Source organism: Salvelinus alpinus, chromosome 5 (assembly GCF_045679555.1).
Source record: "Salvelinus alpinus chromosome 5, SLU_Salpinus.1, whole genome shotgun sequence".
NCBI classification, from domain to species: domain Eukaryota; kingdom Metazoa; phylum Chordata; class Actinopteri; order Salmoniformes; family Salmonidae; genus Salvelinus; species Salvelinus alpinus.
This window is the reverse complement of record NC_092090.1, coordinates 88,606,383-88,627,017: the sequence shown is the minus strand read 5'-3', so window position 1 is coordinate 88,627,017 and position 20,635 is coordinate 88,606,383. Positions and strand designations below refer to the sequence as shown.

The window sequence follows — 20,635 nt, the reverse complement described above, 5'->3', positions numbered from 1 at the left end:
TTTTAGCTTTGTATTGTCATGTTTTTGAGTGTTGAAAGCTATATAGTTAGTGAACAATACCATATTATGCTGTATATTGAAAACAGAAGAGCATAACTTTGTTTATTTAGAAATTAATGAGACAGAGCTGTATAAAGGGCCCTATTCTGCAAGCCAAAGTATTGAATAACATATAAAGCAAATCAGTGATCTCCAAACACAATGAAATCCTTACAGGAATTAAACATTGATTTTAGTACCATGAAATACAAACACTGGTGGAAAGAGTTGCATTATATCAAAATGAAATAAACAATCATTATGTTTTTCCAAAATTGAAATTACTAGCAGAAATCAGAATAAACTAGCATTGTGCAAGTTATTTAAATACTGTATAAGAGTGAACTAGCATGGTCTAGTCACAGTAAAATGAGGAACACTGTACACGTATAACTTCTCACAAACTTGTGTTCAGGTTTCCTTAATTTTACTGTGACTGGGTCTGAGTACACGGGGAGAAAGAGACCAGCAGGAAGGGAAACATAGAGAGGACGGTGATGGTGAGGAGTGTCTACTTTGACACGATCAGGTTCACAGTGCCAGGAGAAAACAGCTGTGTGGCCTGCCAGGACAACTCTGGCCTAGACAAAAATTACAAGCATTTAATGAGAGCTTTTGAAGACGCCAGCCTTTATTACAGTGGGTCAACGACCCCAACACAGCCCAGCAAAGATTTAGCACCTCACTACCTTCTGGTTTTCCAACTCATCATGAGGCATTGCATCCTCTTTCTCTATGGGGGGAATTCAGACCTGAGGTATGCATATGTAAAATTAACTTAATTCCTTTTTCAAACACTTCCCTCTTGAATTTAAGCATGGGGAAATGCATGTATTAATTCTCTCATAATTCCACCACCTTTACACGTGAGGAAACTATGAATAAGGTCCAGCAACCTGTTGGTTCCAAGTGGAAAAACATAAACTTTCTTTTTTCTTGTAGAAATAACACCATTCTCCATGCACTGTAATTTACAAATTGATAAGAGCTATAAATAAGACCTAGGTAAATGAGTAATCTGTTTGGAGAAGGGGATTGTAAATATAAAATCACACTTGTTTTAGATCTATTTTAACTCGGTGGAGTTAGTCGGTGGAAACAAATGTGAAACCAGTCATATAACACACACACACACACCCACACACACACAAATACATTCATGCTACACACACATCACAACTGCTGCTGTTAATACTGCACAATTTAAACACTTGCCCCCCAATCCCCCCTTCCCTGAAATGTGTAAATATTGTGCCTTCCTGTATTATACTTATGATTAAAGGTTTATTCTATTCTACCGAGCCATTTACTTTATGTTCATATTCTTATGTTTTATCATTTGTAATTGCTGTTGCATTGTCGAGAAGGAACCTGCAAGTAAACATTTTGCTACATTTCTTGAAATGGACAATTCTGTGAACTATCTTGTGTATCTTTTAAATTGACACAATACCTGTTGGCAAAGGTGTCCGCTAGAGATTACGTGCAGGAGCTTGCAGTTTTGCATGTAGTTTTGTAGTTTTGCATGATGTCTACTTTGATGCTAATTAGCATTTTCGAATCTGAGAGTAAATAGAGGCGAATAAATTGATAAAAGTCACCTTGTCCGCGAGAGATTTACATGGTTATCAAAACGTCATGCCAGTGAAAGGATACACGAAACACAGGCCTTATTTTAAGTGTTTCTAAAATTCCCTATGGGAATTTCCCTGTTTGACCGCTAGGTTTTATGGGTATTATGACACCTCCACTGTAGGGCTCTATATCGTAATTTTTTTTATGAAAACAAAAATTTGCTTTTGGGTCTTAATTTAAGGTTAGGGTTAGGCATAAAGTTAGCAGTGTGGTTAAGTTTAGGGTTAGATTTAGGGTTAGATAAAATCAGATTTTAAGAAGAAGATAAAATTTAGAAATAGGTGGGGTTTATGACTTTGTGGCTGTGAGGCCTGAGTTTCCCACTTTGAAAGTATGAAAATCAACCAATACGCAAATAACTTAATTTTAACTCAGAGGTTCAGATTTTCAGACTCATGAACACACCAGTTATTGAGCAAGGATGGTTAACTTGCAAGCACCCCTTTTGAGCAAGCTCTATCCTCAAGATTGTGCTCTCTTCTTTTGTCTTCAAATTAAATCAAAGTTTGTCATGTGAGCCGAATACAACAGGTGTAGACCTTACAGTGAAATGCTTACTTACAGGCTCTAACCAATAGTGCAAAAACGGTATTAGGTGAACAATAGGTAAGTAAAGACATAAATAACAACAGTAAAAAGACAGTGAAAAATAAAAGTAGCGAGGCTACATACAGACACTGGTTAGTCGGGCTGATTGAGGTAGTATGTACATGTAGATATGGTTAAAGTGACTATGCATATATGATGAACAGAGAGTAGCAGTAACGTAAAAGAGGGGGTGGTGGGTGGCGGGACACAATGCAGATAGCCCGGTTAGCCAATGTGCGGGAGCACTGGTTGGTCGGGCCAATTGAGGTAGTATGTACGTGAATGTATAGTTAAAGTGACTATGCATATATGATAAACAGAGAGTAGCAGCAGCGTAAAAGAGAGGTTGGGCACAATGCAGATAGTCCGGGTAGCCATTTGATTACCTGTTCAGGAGTCTTATGGCTTGGGGGTAAAAACTGTTGAGAAGCCTTTTTGTCCTAGACTTGGCACTCCGGTACCGCTTGCCATGCGGTAGTAGAGAGAACAGTCTATGACTGGGGTGGCTGGGGTCTTTGACAATTTTTAGGGCCTTCCTTTGACACCGACTGGTGTAGAGGTCCTGGATGGCAGGCAGCTTAGCCCCAGTGATGTACTGGGCCGTACGCACTACCCTCTGTAGTGCCTTGCGGTCGGAGGCCAGGCACCAGGCAGTGATGCAACCAGTCAGGATGCTCTCGATGTTGCAGCTGTAGAACATTTGGATGTTCTCAGGACCCATGCCAAATCTTTTTAGTTTCCTGAGGGGGAATAGGCTTTGTCATGCCCTCTTCACGACTGTCTTGGTGTGTTTGGACCATTCTAGTTTGTTGGTGATGTGGACACCAAGGAACTTGAAGCTCTCAACCTGCTCCACTACAGCCCCGTCGATGAGAATGGGGGCATGCTCGTCCTCCTTTTCCTGTAGTCCACAATCATCTCCTTAGTCTTGGTTACGGTGAGGGGTAGGTTGTTATTCTGGCACCACCCGGCCATGTCTCTGACCGCCTCCCTATAGGCTGTCTCGTCGTTGTCGGTGCTCAGGCCTACCACTGTTGTGTCGTCTGCAAACTTAATGATGGTGTTGGAGTTGTGCCTGGCCATGCAGTCGTGGGTGAACAGGGAGTACAGGAGGGGACAGAGCACACACCCCTGGGGGGCTCCATTGTTGAGGTTCAGCGTGACAGATGTGTTGCTACCTACACTCACCACCTGGTGGCGGCCCGTCGGGAAGTCTAGGATCCAGTTGCAGAGTGTCACGTTCCTGACCTTATTTCCTTGGTTTAGTCTTTGTTTAGTTGGTCAGGATGTGAGCTGAGTGGGTGTAGTCTATGTTTTGTGTTTCTATGTTGGGTTTGTTGTTTGGCCTAATATGGTTCTCAATCAGAGGTGTTTTGCATTGTCTCTGATTGGGAACCATATTAAGGTAGCCTGTTTGCACTGTTGGTTTGTGGGTGATTGTTTTCTGTCTTTGTGTTCTGCACCAGATAGGACTGTTTTCGGTTTTCACATTTATTGTTTTGTGGCTTGTAGTGTTCACGTTATTATTCTTTATTAAACATGTTGAACACTAGCCGCGCTGCGTTTTGGTCCTCTCCTTCATCCCAGGAAGAAAGCCGTTACACAGAGGGAGGTGTTTAGTACCAGGATCCTTAGCTTAGTGATGAGCTTTGAGGGTACTATGGTGTTGAACGCTGAGCTGTAGTCAATGAATAGCATTCTCACATAGGTGTTCCTTTTGTCCAGGTGGGAAAGGGCAGTGTGGAGTGCAATAGAGATTGCATAATCTGTGGATCTGTTTGGGCGGTATGCAAATTGGAATGGGTCTAGGGTTTCTGGGATAATGGTGTTGATGTGAGCCATTACCAGCCTTTCAAAGCACTTCATGGCTACGGGGTCTGTAGTCATCTAGGCAGGTCACCTTAGTGTTCTTGGGCACAGGGACTATGGTGGTCTGCTTGAAACATGTTGGTATTACAGACTCAATCAGGGACATGTTGAAAATGTCAGTGAAGGCACCTGCCAGTAGGTCAGCACATGCCCGGAGCACACGTCCTGGTAATCTCTCTGGCCCCGCAGCCTTGTGAATGTTGACCTGTTTAAAGGTCTTACTCACGTCGGCTACGGAGAGCGTGATCACGCAGTCGTCTGGAACAGCTGATGCTCTCATGCATACCTCAGTGTTGCTTGCCTCGAAGCGAGCATAGAAGTGATTTAGCTCGTCTGGTAGGCTCGTGTCACTGGGCAGCTCTACTTTGTAGTCTGTAATAGTTTGCAAGCCCTGCCAAATAAGACGAGCGTCGGAGCCGGAGTGGTATGATTCAATCTTAGCCCTGTATTGATGACTTTGCCTGTTTGATGGTTTGTTGTAGGGCATAGCAGGATTTCTTTAAAGCTTCCGGGTTAGAGTCCCGCACCTTAGAAGCGGTAGCTCTACCCTTTAGCTCATTGCGAATGTTGCCTGTAATACTTGGCTTCTGGTTGGGGTATGTACGTACAGTCACTGTGGGGACGACGTCCTCGAAATTTGGTAGTACTGATTTAAGTTTCCCTGCATTAAAGTCTCCGGCCACTAGGAGCGCCGCCTCTGGGTGAGTGGTTTCCTGTTTGCTTATTTCCTTATACAGCTAACTGAGTGCGGTCTTAGTGCCAGCATCTGTCTGTGGTGGTAAATAAACAGCGATGAAAAGTATAACTGAAAACTCTCTAGGCAAGTGGTGTGGCCTGCAATTTATCACAATATACTCTACTTCAGGCGAGCAAAATCTAGAGACTTTCTTAGATTTCGTGCAACAGCTATTGTTTACAAATATGCACAGACCGCCCCCCCTCGTCTTACCGGAGTCTGCATTTCTTTCTTGCCGGTGCAGCGTATATCCCGTTAGCAGCTTTCCCACTCACTTTCTGTGGATCCTCACGTGGCATCCCTCTCTGTGTCCTCTGTACCTGCACCTCTTCCTCTTGCAAATAACTGGGATTTTGGCCTTGTCGGTGTTATGAGAATGTCCTGTGCGTCCTGCTTGTTGAAGAAAAAATATTTGTCTAATCCGAGGTGAGTGATCGCTGTCCTGATATCCAGAAGCTATTTTTTGCCATAAGATACGGTTGAGAACAGCTTCAATTAATTTGATGCATTTGATACCATTCCAGTAATTCCATTCCATACATTAGAATGAGCCCATCCTCCTATACTGTAGCTCCTTCCACCAGCCTTCTTTGGTTTTCTAGCTACCAAATGTTATCATGAAACAATGCTAGATAGCTCGAGGGAACGTTACGTAAAGCTAGCTACGTTTACTAGTGCAATATTGGGAGTATTTCTATCTAGCTAGCTAGCTAATGAAATTTTAGCCTGTTAGCTACCTATCGTTAACCGTGACCTCACCCCTAGGCTCAATTGCTACCACATCTGGTGGATGCATCCTTGTTGCAATTTTGCTAGCAGACCATCTAATCTTGGACCCTCCTTGACCCTGTCATTGTCCTTGCCCTCATCATTGATGCTGTACATGAAGCTGCCAACCGTGTGGAAATATAACATGAATCTGCTTGAAACCTTGAAACTGCAGCAACCATCATCAATGCAGAGGCAACTGGATGATCTCAGCACCTGGACCGCTACCAATGACATGCTTCTCAATGAGAATACATGTGTATTGATGCATGTCACCTTCTCTGAAAACCCAGCCTGCACCACCACTCTTCATCAACGGTGTCCCCCTGTCAGAGACATCAAAGTTCAGGGTGCTGGGTCTCACTGTCCAGCAGGACCTGCGCTGGAGCAGCCAGGTTGACACCATGACCACAAGCACCAGCAGGAAGCAGTTCCTCCTCAAGCGCATTCAGCACTTCTCTGTAACCACAGCAGACCTACTGTCCATCTACATCTGCTACGTAAAACCAGTTCCGGAGTATGCTGTCCCTGGCACCCTAGCCTCACTCAAACCCTGACTACTCAGGTGTTTTGCTAGTTTAGGATTTACCATTTGATCATTATTTATGATTGGTTTTATAATTGTAAGTATATGTACAATTCAGTCCTTGACTGCGAGAAATCAATAAAAGGTACTACTAGCCATGGCCTAACTAGCTAACATAGCTAGCTAGCTAATTCATCCAGCTAGCGCCATCCGGTATTTAGACCACTTCATAGAGAGGGAAAGTGACTGAGAGAGAGGGTGGAGCTGTGCGTTATGTCATTCAGTTAGCTACTCCAGCCACCTTGACCTCAACAACATCACAATCTTTGACAACATATTAGCTAGCATAACCCAATTGATGTGATTGAGTTACTACTGTAGCTACAATTCCACTTTGTTATAGCTACATGCACTAGTAAGGACCATCACAGGTCACTTTGCCATACAGATTTTAAAGGTACTTTTTTGGATGCTTATAGGCTAGTAGATATGACCCAGACAAGTGCCCATTCGTAGGAGGGTGAAAGATGGGAGACGGCTAGCCAGAAGCGGAGACAGCCCCCCTCAAGCTGACAGGTTTATAAGGAACACTCACTGTACCACCAGTCTGTCTCCTTCAGGAAACAACAGCAGACACACAACGGGCTACCTCATTACCTGAGAGAGTGAAGCTTAGAAGGGGGGAGTGTGTTCAACATGTTCAACATGTTACAGAAAGAGAGCGAAATGCAGTAAATCAACTCCCACCCTGTCTCTGTCTGATGACCTCACCTTGGCACCATTTGATGACTTATTTTCTTATCCTTTTTGAAAGGCTCCCTATATTTGACAGCTCTCTGTCTATGCGCTCAGATCAATGGATGTTCACTGTGTGCATGTACAGGCATTCCTGTGTTGTTAGTGTATAAAAACAGAGAATGACGATTATGGAACGCCCCATAATGACACGTCAGTCAAGAGCCCCTAGGAGGTACAGTACTGTAGCTAGATGTGTTTGGACCGATGAATTAAGTTGACTGTTATACCTTGTTTACAAGGAGTGGGGATGGTGAGAGGGACAAGAGAGGAGACGAGAAAAAGCTTGGAACATTTATTTTCCCTATCCAATCTCACCTCCTTCTTGCCTTTCTCCTCTCTTTCCCTACATCACTCCCTCTCACCAAGGAGGATGTGAGATGAAGCGAGAGAGAGGGAGCTTTGGAACTTTAAGTCTTCAAGCCACCGAGGCCGAGATCCTGAAAGTCGAGTATCTCCTCTAAAGCCCTCCATTCTGATAAACAACTTTGAGTTCCTCTTGTGCTGAGAGGCTGCTTCCTTGCTGCTGAATGCCCGTTTGGGTGGGTAGAGAGCTGGGTGCTTGTTCTGTAGTGGGTTCTAAAGCGATAGTAGTGAATCCCATACTGATATTGTTTCCTCACACACACCACACACCTACTAACACTTTGCATAAACACACAGGCACACACTCAAGAAGAGAACTTCACTTAGTCTTGTTCCCCTCTTTCTTTCTGTCTGTTTCTCTCTCTCCCTCTACTTTCCCAACCATCTCTCTGTCTGTTTCTCTCTCTCCCTCTACTTTCCCAACCATCTCTCTGTCTGTTTCTGTCTGTTTCTCTTTCTCCCTATACTTTCCCAATCATCTCTCTGTCTGTTTCTCTTTCTCCCTATAATTTCCCTACCATCTCTCTGTCTGTTTATATCTCTCCCTCTACTTTCCCAACCATCTCTTTGTCTGTTTCTGTCTGTTTCTCTCTCTCCCTCTACTTTCCCAACCATCTCTCTGTCTGTTGTATGTCTCTATGTGTAGGTGAACATGGGTGCAGTGGAGCTGCACCCTGCCCCTGTGGATCTCAACAGGGAGATGATAGCCCACACTCTGGAGCACAGCGCTGACCTGGAGGCAGAGAACAGACGGCTGCAGGAGAAGAATCAGACACTCCGGCAGGAGCGGCAGCACCTCCTTGCAGAGTAAGGACTGTGTATGTGTGCACGCGTGCATGTGTATGTTTAGATTGAGGGCACGAAAAAAGGAAGTAACTTTCCACTTTTATGATGCAGTCCACTTATCTGTGGGTTGTTGTGCCCGTGCTCCTCGTCTTAGGTCTACTCCCTAGCCCTCTTTCCCCAGAGACTCAACAATGACATCATCACTCAATAACATCATCACTAGCCGCCCAAGTGAGAGGAGAGAGTTTCCCACGTCCAGGCCACAAAGACTTTCTGGGATTTCTGGGAATTGACTTCAATTAATTAATTAATTTCTTCTTTTCTTTTTTTCCCCTCTTTTTTTTCTTTTTTCTTTCCTCCCTGATCCCTTGAGGAGCTGAAAAAGCCAGACAGTAGAGTGGCTCATGTCTGGCCAGGGTGGGGCACATCATCATCCCAACCACACCCACCCAAAGTTCTCTCTCTCAATTCAATTCAAAGTGGCTTTAAAGCAAGTGAAATAAGCCATTAACAAAAGTGAGAAGAAACAAAAAAGCACATAAAACACCTAAAAGAATATACAGTTAACATTGCACTCATAAAGGTTTCAAAGGGATAAATATGTTTCAAATTTATTATTATCAGCTTTGTACACTGTTTTTAACCATGTGCACATAGTTGTAGTACGAATAGTAGGGGATGATAAGTACACAGATAAATATTGGCTGTATTTACAATGTTGTTTGTGCTCCACTGGTTGCCCTGTTTTCATGGCGATGGGTCACAAATCTTACTGCTGTTACTGCACATTGCGGTATTTATCCTAACAGATATGAGGGTTTATCAATGTTTGATTTGTTTTCAAATTCTTTGTGGATCTGTGGGAAATATGTGTCTGTAATATGGTCATAACTTTGGCAATAGGTAAGGAAGTGAAGCTCAGTTTCCACCTCATTAATTTGGGCAGTGGGCACATAGGCATACCTGGAGAGAGAGAGAGAGAGAGAAGAAAGGCTATGGCGGCCTCTCTCACTTAGTCTGTACATAGTCAAGGATTTACTTAATTTTGGGTCAGTCACGGTGGTCAGGTATTCTGCTACTGTGTATTCTCTGTTTAGGACCAGATAGTATTCCTGTTTGCTCAGTTTTTTGTTTGATTCTTTCCAGTGTGTCAAATAGTTATTTTTTATAAGGACTTGAGTTCCTGTATAAGGACTTGAGTTCCTGGGCGGGGGGGGGGGGGTGTGTTGTGTTGCTGTCTAATTGTGTTGCTGTCCTGGGGTTCTGTGGGGTCTGTTGGTGTTTCTGAACAGAGCCCCAGAACCAGCTTGCTGAGGGGACTCTTCTTTATGTTCATCTCTGTAGGTGGGGGCTTTGTGGTTGTAGAGTTTAACAGTTATTTCTGGATTTTAATATTTAGCGGGTATAGTCCTAATTCTGCTCTGTGCATGCATTGTTTGGTGTTTTGCGTTGTACATGAAGGATAATTTTCCCATGTTGTGAATTATTGGTTGGTGAGTGCTTCACAGTGCTCCACAGACCCATAACGAGCATTTGGTTCTATAACTGATTTAAGTATTTTTAGTCAGATCCTAATTGGGATGTTGAGTTTTATGTTCCTTTTGATGGCATGAAAAGCACTTCTTTCCTTGTCTCTTAGATTGTTCACAGCCTTGTGGAAGTTATCTGTGGTGTTGATTTTTAGGCCGAGGTAGGTATAATTCTTTGTGTGCTCTAGGGCAAAAGTGTCTAATTAGAATTGTCCTGGCAACTGGGCATTTTTTGGAACACCTTTATTTTTGTCTTAGTGAGATTTACTGTCAGGGCCCAAGTCTGACAGAATCTGTGCAGAAGATCTAGGTGATTCCCCCAACTGGGGAACTCTGTTCCCGTGGATCGAATTTGGCCCCCCATGTTTATTTGGCCCCCCAAGTTTTATGAGCAAAACAAAACTAACTTTAAAAAAAATACAAATGTTGGACATAAAATACTGTAAAAACACCAGCAAATCAGCTCCAAGTGATTTAATTTAAAAAATCTGTTCCAAAGTATTGCCACGCATAAAAGAGGGATATATGTGATCGTATACAAATGTAAGCAAGGTTTGAAATGATTATGTTTTAGTCAAATATATCTGTTTGGGCTTCTTGCGGTCAATTGTTAGTCTACAAATTATTTGTAATAATGTTCCGGCCCCCTGACCTTCCGCTCAAGAAAAAAATGACCCCCCCTCGGCTGAATCTTGTTGATGATCCCTGCTGTAGGCCCTCCTTGGTCGGGGACAGAAGCAGATCATCTGCAAACAGTAAACATTTGACTTCAGAGTCTAGTAAGGTGAGGCCGGGTGCTGCAGACTGTTCTAGTGCCCTTGCCAATTCATTAATATATATATATATATATATATATTGAAGAGGGTGGGGCTCAAGGTGCATCCTTGTCTCACCCCACGGCCCTGAGGAAATAAATCTGTGTGTGTTTATTGCCAATTTTAACTGCACACTTGTTTGTGTACATTCATTTTATAATATTGTATGTTTTCCACTCAACACAGCTTTCCAATAATTTGTATAGCAGGCCCTCATGCCAAATTGAGTCAAAAGCTTTTTTGAAATCAGCAAAGCATGAGAAGACTTTGCTTTTGGTTTGGTTTGTTTGTCAATTGGGGTGTGTAGGGTGTATACAGTGCCTTCAGAAAGTATTCATACCCCTTGACTTATTCCACATTTTGTTGTGTTACAGCTTTTTTTTCACTCAACTACACCCAATACACCATAATTGCAAAGTGAGAACATGTTTTTAGACATTTTTGCAATAAACCACTTCTCCAACCTTTTTGACCATATAACAAAGAACCAAGCGCAATGTTGATGGTATACTAAACTAAATAATAAAATATACAGACCACAAATTCAAATTGGCTATTCTTAGTCTTCAACATTATCCCCAGAACTGGCATCTTCCCCAATATTGGAAGCAAGGTCTGATCATCCAAATTCACAAAAGTAGAGTGAAATTGACCACAATAACTACCGTGGAATCTGCATCAACAGTAAGCTCGGAAAAATCCTCTGCAATATCATCAACAGCAGACTCCAACCTTTCCTCAGTGAAAACAATGTCCTGAGCACATGTCAAATTGGTTTATTACCTACAGTAAATATCGTACGACAGACCACATACAGTGCCTTCAGAAAGTATTCATATCCCTTGACTTATTCCACATTTTGTTGTGTTACTGAGTGGATTACACACAATAGCCCTAATGAGAATGAGAAAACAGCATGTTTTTTGATATTTTTACGAATTTATTGAATATAGAAATAACTATTTTACATAAGTATTCACACCCCTTTGCTATGTCACTCCAAATTGAGCTCAGGTGCATCCAATTTCCATTGATCATCCTTGAGATATAATTTACCCTGCCCCCACCCCCAAATGAACATTTACCATTGTTATAGTTATAAATATTTATGTATTATTCTTTATATTGTTTAATTCACTTCTCACTTCCCCCTCTGCTGCTCCCACTATAGACATTCCCTCGGGGACATTCTATCCTGCCCCCCCCCCCCCCCCTTCCAATGGACATCGATCATTGTTACAGTTGTAATTATGTGTATATAATATTTTTGTTTTGTTTTGGGGGGTATTGTTGTTTCATTCACTTCTATTTTTGACCTGCAATGTTGGTGCTCAGAACTTAAACATTTCATTGTACCCTGCAATTACATCTGCGACGCTGTGTATGTGACGAATAAAAAATAATTGTTTGATTAACAATATGTTAGCTGTTAGGTCAAATATTATGTGCAGGCTTCCTACTGCTAAGTTTACACCTTTGCTATTGCAGGGAAACATTTTGTCCTGAAAGTTGTCTAGGAGGGATTGGATTGTTGGCCAATGGTTTTGGTAGGTTTTGGTAGGTTTCTACACTACACTACCCAGTTTGTTCGGCTTCGATATCTCATGGTTGAGCATTGCTCTGTTCAAGTAGATTGTGATTTTGCTGTGGTATAAATCAGATAGCGGTGTTAGTTAGCTGACTGTGAACGCTCTGAGAGACTCTGGGTTGAGGTCGGTGATAAAGTAGTCTACAGTACTACTGCCTAGGGATGAGCTGTAGGTGTACTTACCATAGGAGTCCCCTTGAAGCCTACCATTGATTATGTACAGACCCAGTGTGTGACAGAACTGCAAGAGTTGGGTCTTGTCCAGTTATGGCATTTAGGTCCCCAAAAACTAGTACATGTCCCTGGGTAGGGCTGTTGCGGTGACCATATTACCACCACACCGGCGATCACGAGTTGTGAGTCATGAAGGCAGTCAAATTCCACCTGACCTTTTAGTCACGGTGATTAGGCTTCTCCAAGCTCTGATGCTGCTGATGGTCATTAGTAGCCAACCAAACTTGCTAACTGCCTGGTACTGGGCACTCTATTGTCCCTCTAATTACTCTGACATCAATGCAAATGTATTCGAAAATCTAATCAAACACTTCATGAGAGCCCATTGAGCTCATATTGCGTAACATTTCTGTAGGCTATGCAATTGCAAGAGAAAACAGAGTGATGGCCGATATTAAAAAGAGGAGGATCCCATCAGCTTTCTATAGGCTTGGCCTACTATATTTTAATTTCTCAACTTTTCTAATATTAACACACATTGCTTATCTTTACAACAGGAGTATAGCCTACCTGGCTGTCATGAAAATGAACCACGGGAAAAGCGCCCTCCATTCACTTTTTAAGTGCATGTATTTTTTCACGCTGCCTCTGTTTCGAGACAGGTGCCTGATAATGGTTCATTCAAATTCAAAACAAATGTCACACATATATTATTTAGTATATGTAAAGACGAGATTAAATCAAGAATAGTCTGATGGGTGACAATATTAGCCTATCACTTATTTATATACGTATTATCACTTGTGAATGATGTCCAGCATAAGGCAAGAAACAATAAGGCAAGAAACAATTGTATTTTTATTTATTTTTAAATGTTTTTTATTTTTTATATTCAAAACATACAATATACTTGCAGTGAAGCCGCTCAACAACTACACCACACCAGTCATCCAACAGACTCCCATTCAGAGCGACACACTGAAGCATCCAGGGTCAATGCCCTGCCCAATGGCACATCGACAGATCTCCCACCAGGCCAAAAACACGGGGACCCGAACCCTCCAAGACCCCCCCCACAGTTCCCCAATAGCTGTCCCTCAACCATCTGAGAACCCTCCCACAATCCCCCAAGAAGAAAAAATAACAATAAAAAAAACAAGTACAATTAATTCCATTCCCCACCCCCAATAACCCCCCAATGCACAAACAACCAAGAAAATGAACTAAAGAGAAAAAAGAAAAATACTAAAGAAAACAGCAAACAACAATGCAAGAAAAAAACTAAACAAAAGACATCAAGGACAACTAAAATCATAACAGCAATGCCAACTGTATATGTTTGAGTGCATGTCTGGCACTATTACGTGTGTGTGTCCGTGTATGTGTGTATTTGAATGAGAGTGTGTGTATATGCATGTGTACAAGCACCTGCACAATATCAGTCTCAGGCAAACCGTCATTAGCTGTAAAAACACTGCCCCTTAGTGTCATTCAAACTTACTTTTTATTATGTTTAATTTGGACTTTATTTTTTACTTTTATCTTTGACCATCATTCAATTTCCCGCACAACAACTCCTATCCCACTTGTCTCCAATTCCACATCCCAACCCTCTGCTTCCCTCAGCCCATCCCAACTATCTCTGCTGACCACCCTCTTCGGAATTCTGCGCAACATATATCTTTCAACTATGCTGTGATGTTTAACATACAATTTCAATCTATCTAATCGAATAGAAACCACAGATTGCGAGTTGAAGATAAATGCTTTTACTTAGAGTATTAGTATATTAGTAATTGATCAGCAAGATGGTGTCGACAGAGATGGTCGCCTCGCTTCAGGTCCTTAGAAAACTATGCAGTTATTTGTTTTTTTATGTATTATTTCTTATATTGTTAGCCCAGAAAATCTCAAGTGTTATTACATACAGCCGGGAGGAACTATTGGATATAAAAGCGATGTCAACTTACCATCATTACGACCAGGAATACGACTTTCCCGAAGCGGATCCTTTGTTCGGACCTCCATCCTGGACATGCGATCTTATCCCAGAGGCCGACCAAAAACAACGTGGTCGCTGCAGGAGAGGCAGACGGAGCGGCCTACTGGTCAGACTCAGAAGGCGAGCACACCATCCACCGCTTCTGAGCATATTACTCACCAATGTCCAATCTCTAGATAACAAGGTGGACGAAATTAGGGCACGAGTTGCCTTCCAGAGAGACATCAGAGATTGTAACATTCTCTGTTTCACGGAAACGTGGCTCACTCGGGATATGTTGTCGGAGTCATTACAGCCACCCGGTTTCTTCACGTATTTTGCCGACAGAAACAAACATCTCTCTGGTAAGAAGAAGGGTGGGGGTGTATGCTTTATGATTAACAACTCATGGTGTAATCACAACAACATACAGGAACTCAAGTCCTTTTGTTCACCCAACATAGAATTCCTTACAATCAAATGCCGACTGCATTATCTACCAAGAGAATTGTCTTCGATTATAGTCACAGCCATGTATATCCCCCCCAAGCAGATCCCTCGTCGGCCCTGAAAGAACTTCACTGGAATCTATGTAAACTGGAAACCATACATTTACATTTAAGTCATTTAGCAGACGCTCTTATCCAGAGCGACTTACAAATTGGTGCATTCACCTTATGATATCCAGTGGAACAACCACTTTACAATAGTGCATCTAACTCTTAAGGGGGGGGGGGGGGGGGTTAGAAGGATTACTTTATCCTATCCTAGGTATTCCTTAAAGAGGTGGTGTTTCAGGTGTCCATACATCCTGAGGCTGCATTTATTGTAGCTGGGGATTTTAACAAAGCTAACCTAAGAACCATACTTCCTAAATTTTATCAGCATATCGAATGTGCGACAAGAGCTGGTAGATTTCTGGATCATTGCTACTCGATTTTCCGCGATGCATACAAAGCCCTCCCCCGCCCTGCCTTCGGAAATTCTGACCATAACTCCATTTTGTTGCTCCCAGCCTATAGACAGAAACTAAAACAGGAAACACCCGTGCTCAGGTCAATACAATGCTGGTCTGACCAATCGGATTCCACGCTTCAAGTTTACTTTGAACACGTGGACTGGGATATGTTCCGGATAGCCTCAGACAACAACATTGACATTTACGCTGACTCGTGAGCGAGTTTATTAGGAAGTGCATTGGAGATGTCGTTCCCTCTGTGACCATTAAAACCTTCCTTAACCAAAAACCATGGATTGATGGCTGCATTCGTGCGAAACTGAAAGCGCTAACCACCACTTTTACTCATGGCAAGGCGACCGGAAACACGACCGAATATAAACAGTGCAGCTATTCCCTCCGCAAGGCAATCAAACAAGCAAAGCGTCAGTATAGAGACAAAGTAGAGTCGCAATTCAATTCAACGGCTCAAACACGAGGCGTATGTGGCAGGTTCTACAGTCAATCACAGATTACAAAAAGAAAACCAGCCCGTCGCGGACACCGACATCTTTGCTCGCTTTGAGGACAATATAGTGCCACTGACACGGCCCGCTACTAAAACCTGTTGGCTCTCCTTCACCGTGGCCAACGTGAGTAAAACATTTCAACGTGTTAACCCTCGCAAGGCTGCCGGCCCAGACGGCATCCCTAGCCGCGTCCTCAGAGCGTGCGCAGACCAGTTGGCTGGTGTGTTTACGAACATATTCAACAAATCCCTATCCCAGTCTTGTCCTTACATGCTTCAAGATGGCCACCATTGTTCCTGTCCCCAAGAAAGCTAGGGTAGCTGAACTAAATGACTATCGCCCCATTGCACTCACTTCTGTCATCATGAAGTGCTTTGAGAGACTAGTCAAGGACCATATCACCTCCATATCCATGACCATATCACCTGTGCATTGACTACAGCTCAGCATTTAACACCATAGTACCCTCCAAACTCGTCATCAAGCTCAAGACCCTGGGTCTCGACCCTGCCCTGTGCAACTGGGTCCTGGACTTTCTGACGGGCCGCCCCCAGGTGGTGAAGGTAGGGAACAACATTTCCACCCCACTGATCCTCAACACTGTGGCCCTACAAGGGTGCGTTCTCAGCCCTGTCCTGCACTCCCTGGTCACCCATGACTGCACTCACTGGTCACCCATCACCCAACACAATCATCAAGTTTGCAGACAACACTACAGTGGTAGGCCTGATTACCAACAACGACGAGACAGCCTACAGGGAGGAGGTGAGGGCCCGGAGTGTGGTGTCAGGAAAATAACCTCTCACTCAATGTCAACAAATCAAAGGAGATGATCGTGGACTTCAGGAAACAGCAGAGGGAGCCCCCCCAGCCCCCATCCACATTGACGGAACAGCAGTGGAGAAGGTGGAAAGTTTTAAGTTCCTCGGCATACACATCACGGTCAAACTGAAATGGTCCACCCACACAGACAGCGTGGTGAAGAAGGCGCAACAGCGCCTCTTCAACCTCAGGAGGCTGAAGAAATTTGGCTTGTCATCTAAAACACTCACAAACTTTTACAGATGCACAATCGAGAACATCCTGTCAGGCTGTATCACCGTCTGGTACGGCAATTGCACCACCCTCAACCGCAAGGCTCTCCAGATGGTAGTGCGGTCTGCACAACGCATCACCGGGGGCAAACTACCCTCCAGGACATCTACAGCACCCGATGTCACAGGAAGGCCAAAAAGATCATCAAGGACAACAACCACCCTAGCCACTGCCTTTTCACCCCTCTATCATCCAGAAGGCGAGGTCAGTACAGGTGCATCAAAGTTGGGACCGAGAGACTGAAAAACAGCTTTTATCTCAAGGCCATCAGACTGTTAGGCAGCCATCACTAACATTGAGAGGCTGCTGCCAACATACAGAATCTAATCTCTGGCCAATTAAATAAACAAACTTAATAAAGGTATCACTAGCCACTTTGAATAACGCCACTTTAAAAATGTTTACATATGCTACATTACTCATCTCATATGTATATACTGTATTCTACTCCATCTACTGCATCTTGCCTATGCCGCACGCCATCGCTCATCCATATATTTATATGTACATATACTTATTCATCCCTTTACATTTGTGTGTATTTGTGTGTGTATAAGGTAGTTGTTGTTAATTTGTTAGATTACTTGTTAGATTTTACTGCATAGTCGGAACTAGAAGCACAAGCATTTCGCTACACTCGCATTAACACCTGCTAACCATGTGTATGTGACCAATAACATTTGATTTATACTCACAGTTGAAGTGTACCTATGATAAAAATTACAGACCTCTACATGCTTTGTAAGTAGGAAAACCTGCAAAATCGGCAGTGTATCAAATACTTGTTCTCCCCACTGTACACCTTAGCCAAATACATTTAAACTCCGTTTTTCACAATTCTTGACATTTAATCCTAGTAATAATTCCCTGTCTTAGGTCAGTTAGGATCACCACTTTATTTTAAGAATGTGAAATGTCAGAATAATAGTAGAGAGAATGATTTATTTCAGCTTTTATTTCTTTCATCACATTCCCAGTGGGTCAGAAGTTTACATACACTCAATTAGTATTTGGTAGTATTTCCTTTAAATTGTTTAACTTGGGCCAAACATGTCGGGTAGCCTTCCACAAGCTTCACACAATAAGTTGGGTGAATTTTGGTCCATTCCACCTGACAGAGCTGGTGTAACTGAGTCAGGTTTGTAAGCCTTCTTGCTCGCACATGCTTTTTCAGTTCTGCCCACAAATTTTCTATAGGATTGAGGTCAGGGCTTTGTGATGGCCACTCCAATACCTTGACTTTGTTGTCCTTAAGCCATTTTGCCACAACTTTGGAATTATGCTTGGGGTCATTGTCCATTTGGAAGACCCATTTGCGACCAAGCTTTAACTTCCTGACTGATGTCTTGAGATGTTGCTTCAATATATCCACATAATTTTCCCTTCTCATGATGCCATCTATTTTGTGAAGTGCACCAGTCCCTCCTGCAGCAAAGCACCCCCACAACATGAGGCTGCCACCCCCGTGCTTCACGGTTGAGATGGTGTTCTTCGGCTTGCAAGCATCCCCCTTTTTCCTCCAAACATAACAATCGTCATTATGGCCAAACCGTTCTATTTTTGTTTCATCAGACCAGAGGACATTTCTCCAAAAAGTACAATCTTTGTCCCCATGTGCAGTTGCAAACCGTAGTCTGGCTTTTTTTTATGGCGGTTTTGGAGCAGTGGCTTCTTCCTTGTTGAGCGGCCTTTCAGGTTATGTCGAAATAGGACTCGTTTTACTGTGGATATAGATAGATTTGTACCGGTTTCCTCCAGCATCTTCACAAGGTCCTTTGCTGTTGTTCTGGGATTGATTTGCACTTTTCGCACCAAAGTACGTTCATCTCTAGGAGACAGAACACGTCTCCTTCCTGAGCGGTATGATGGCTGCATGGTCCCATGGTGTTTATACTTGCGTACTATTGTTTGTACAGATGAACGTGGTACCTTCAGGCGTATGGAAATTGCTCCCAAGGATGAATCGGACTTGTGGAGGTCTACAAAAAAAATTCTGAGGTCTTGACTGATTTCTCTTGATTTTCCCATGATGTCAACCAAAGAGGCACTGAGTTTGAAGGTAGGCCTTGAAATACATCCACAGGTACACCACCAATTGACTCAAATGATGTCAATGAGCCTTTCAGAAGCTTATAAATCCATTACATAATTTTCTGGAATTTTCCAAGCTGTTTAAAGGCACAGTCAACTTAGTGTATGTAAACTTCTGACCCACTGGAATTGTGATACAGTGAATTATAAGTGAAATAATCTGTCTGTAAACAGTTGTTGGAGAAATTACTTAGATGTAGATGTCCTAACCGACTTGCCAAAACTATAGTTTGTTAACAAGACATTTGTGGAGTGGTTGAACAAGGAGTTTTAATGACTCCAACCTGAGTGTATGTAAACTTCCGACTTCAACTGTATGTGGTGCCAAACTGGACCAGAACATCTACTGCTTTCTCAGTCAGGCAGGAGACCGCTTCCTGCTGCAGATGAGCAACCCAGAACTGTGTGAGTGTGTTTTCCTCAAAAAGCATCTTGCGTCAATGAGTTTATTCCAGTTAAGAATAACAATTATTATTGTATTTTAACAGCAACAGTTCCAACCTATACTAGTTTTCAACAATAATTTCTACAGTAATATGTACAGTAGGCCTGATAATTTTTAATCTTCTCCTGTACTGTTACTACGGTTGCACTATCAGTAGCTAGCTTGCTTTGGCGAATGGTAGCTATTAGCTGTGTACAAGGCCAGCAGATTGTTTGAAAGAGAAACTCACATTTACTACTATGAGAGTTAGTTAGTACTCCCTTATTTCTGCTTATCATCACCTGTTATAAGATGACTATAATGCCTTGTTAGCTGACTTACTTTTCCACTGTCGAAGCACTGTTTCCTGAAACATTATCCCCTGTTCTGAAAGAAGTCCCTGGGTTTACCATCATGCTGTGGATGTTTTGTCTTAGTTAAAAATAAGTTGTCCTCCAGTAAACTTTGATTACATTTTCAATAACCCCGTCCACGTGGAAATTCTATAAGAGTTATGTGAAGGCCAATTAGATGATGATCCGATCGCATTCTGTCTCCTATTAGAACTTTTTTAACCTTTGACGCAAGAGAGAAAGTTACAAGATAGTAGTCAAGACGACTAGAAGTTAAGTCTCCTCCATGTATATCTCACTAGGTCTGGGTTTTTTAGTATCCAAATATCCACTATTTCTAATGTGTCCATAATATTTGTGATTTCCTTTACGGTCCATTAAGGTACTTAACACTGTGTTATAGGCTCCTACCATAATGTTTTGATCATTTGTTGCCTGTAAGTTCAATAAATTGTTATAAATATTTTCTAAGAAGTATGGATCATCCTGATTTGGACCATATAGATTAATGAGCCAAATCTCTTTTTCGTCCACTTTCATATTCAAAAAGATCCACCTTCCTTGCGAATCATTCCTGACTATTTGCACATTCAGATCAACATTTGTGTTAATTAATATCATCACACCTTTTGAGTTCCTTTGTCCACGACAGAAAATTATTTCACCACCACATTCCTTTTTCCACGCAACTTCATCTAAGGATGTAGAGTGAGTTTCCTGTAAACAGTGTATGTTATATTCCTTTTCTTTTAGCTATGTAAAGACTGATCTTCTTTTTATAATCTGCTAAACCGTTACAATTATAACTGGCTATACTTATTTCACCCCTTACCATAACTAGATACTATTCTTGTGTCTAAATTGACCATAATTAGTGCTTGTAAAGTTACTGCCATCAGAGGTATTATGGTTGCCAAAATTAGAGCTTTCAAATGTCTGATATTTAGAATTCAAGAAACAAGTTCTAGCAATATTTGTTTTATTCCCTTGCCTGTGAGCCAATGCCACAG

General features: G+C 42.4%; 1 protein-coding gene across 8 annotated transcripts in view; it reads left to right on the top strand.

The window, feature by feature from the left end:
- LOC139577171 (DNA repair protein XRCC4-like) overlaps positions 1-20,635 on the top strand; it is an 84,533-nt gene that overhangs the window by 31,947 nt on the left and 31,951 nt on the right. For all 8 annotated transcript variants that reach the window (XM_071404075.1, XM_071404070.1, XM_071404074.1 and 5 more), the window contains exon 4: positions 7,969-8,129. In XM_071404075.1, the coding sequence (XP_071260176.1) occupies positions 7,969-8,129 (161 nt within the window). The remainder of the gene's footprint in view (positions 1-7,968; positions 8,130-20,635) is intronic.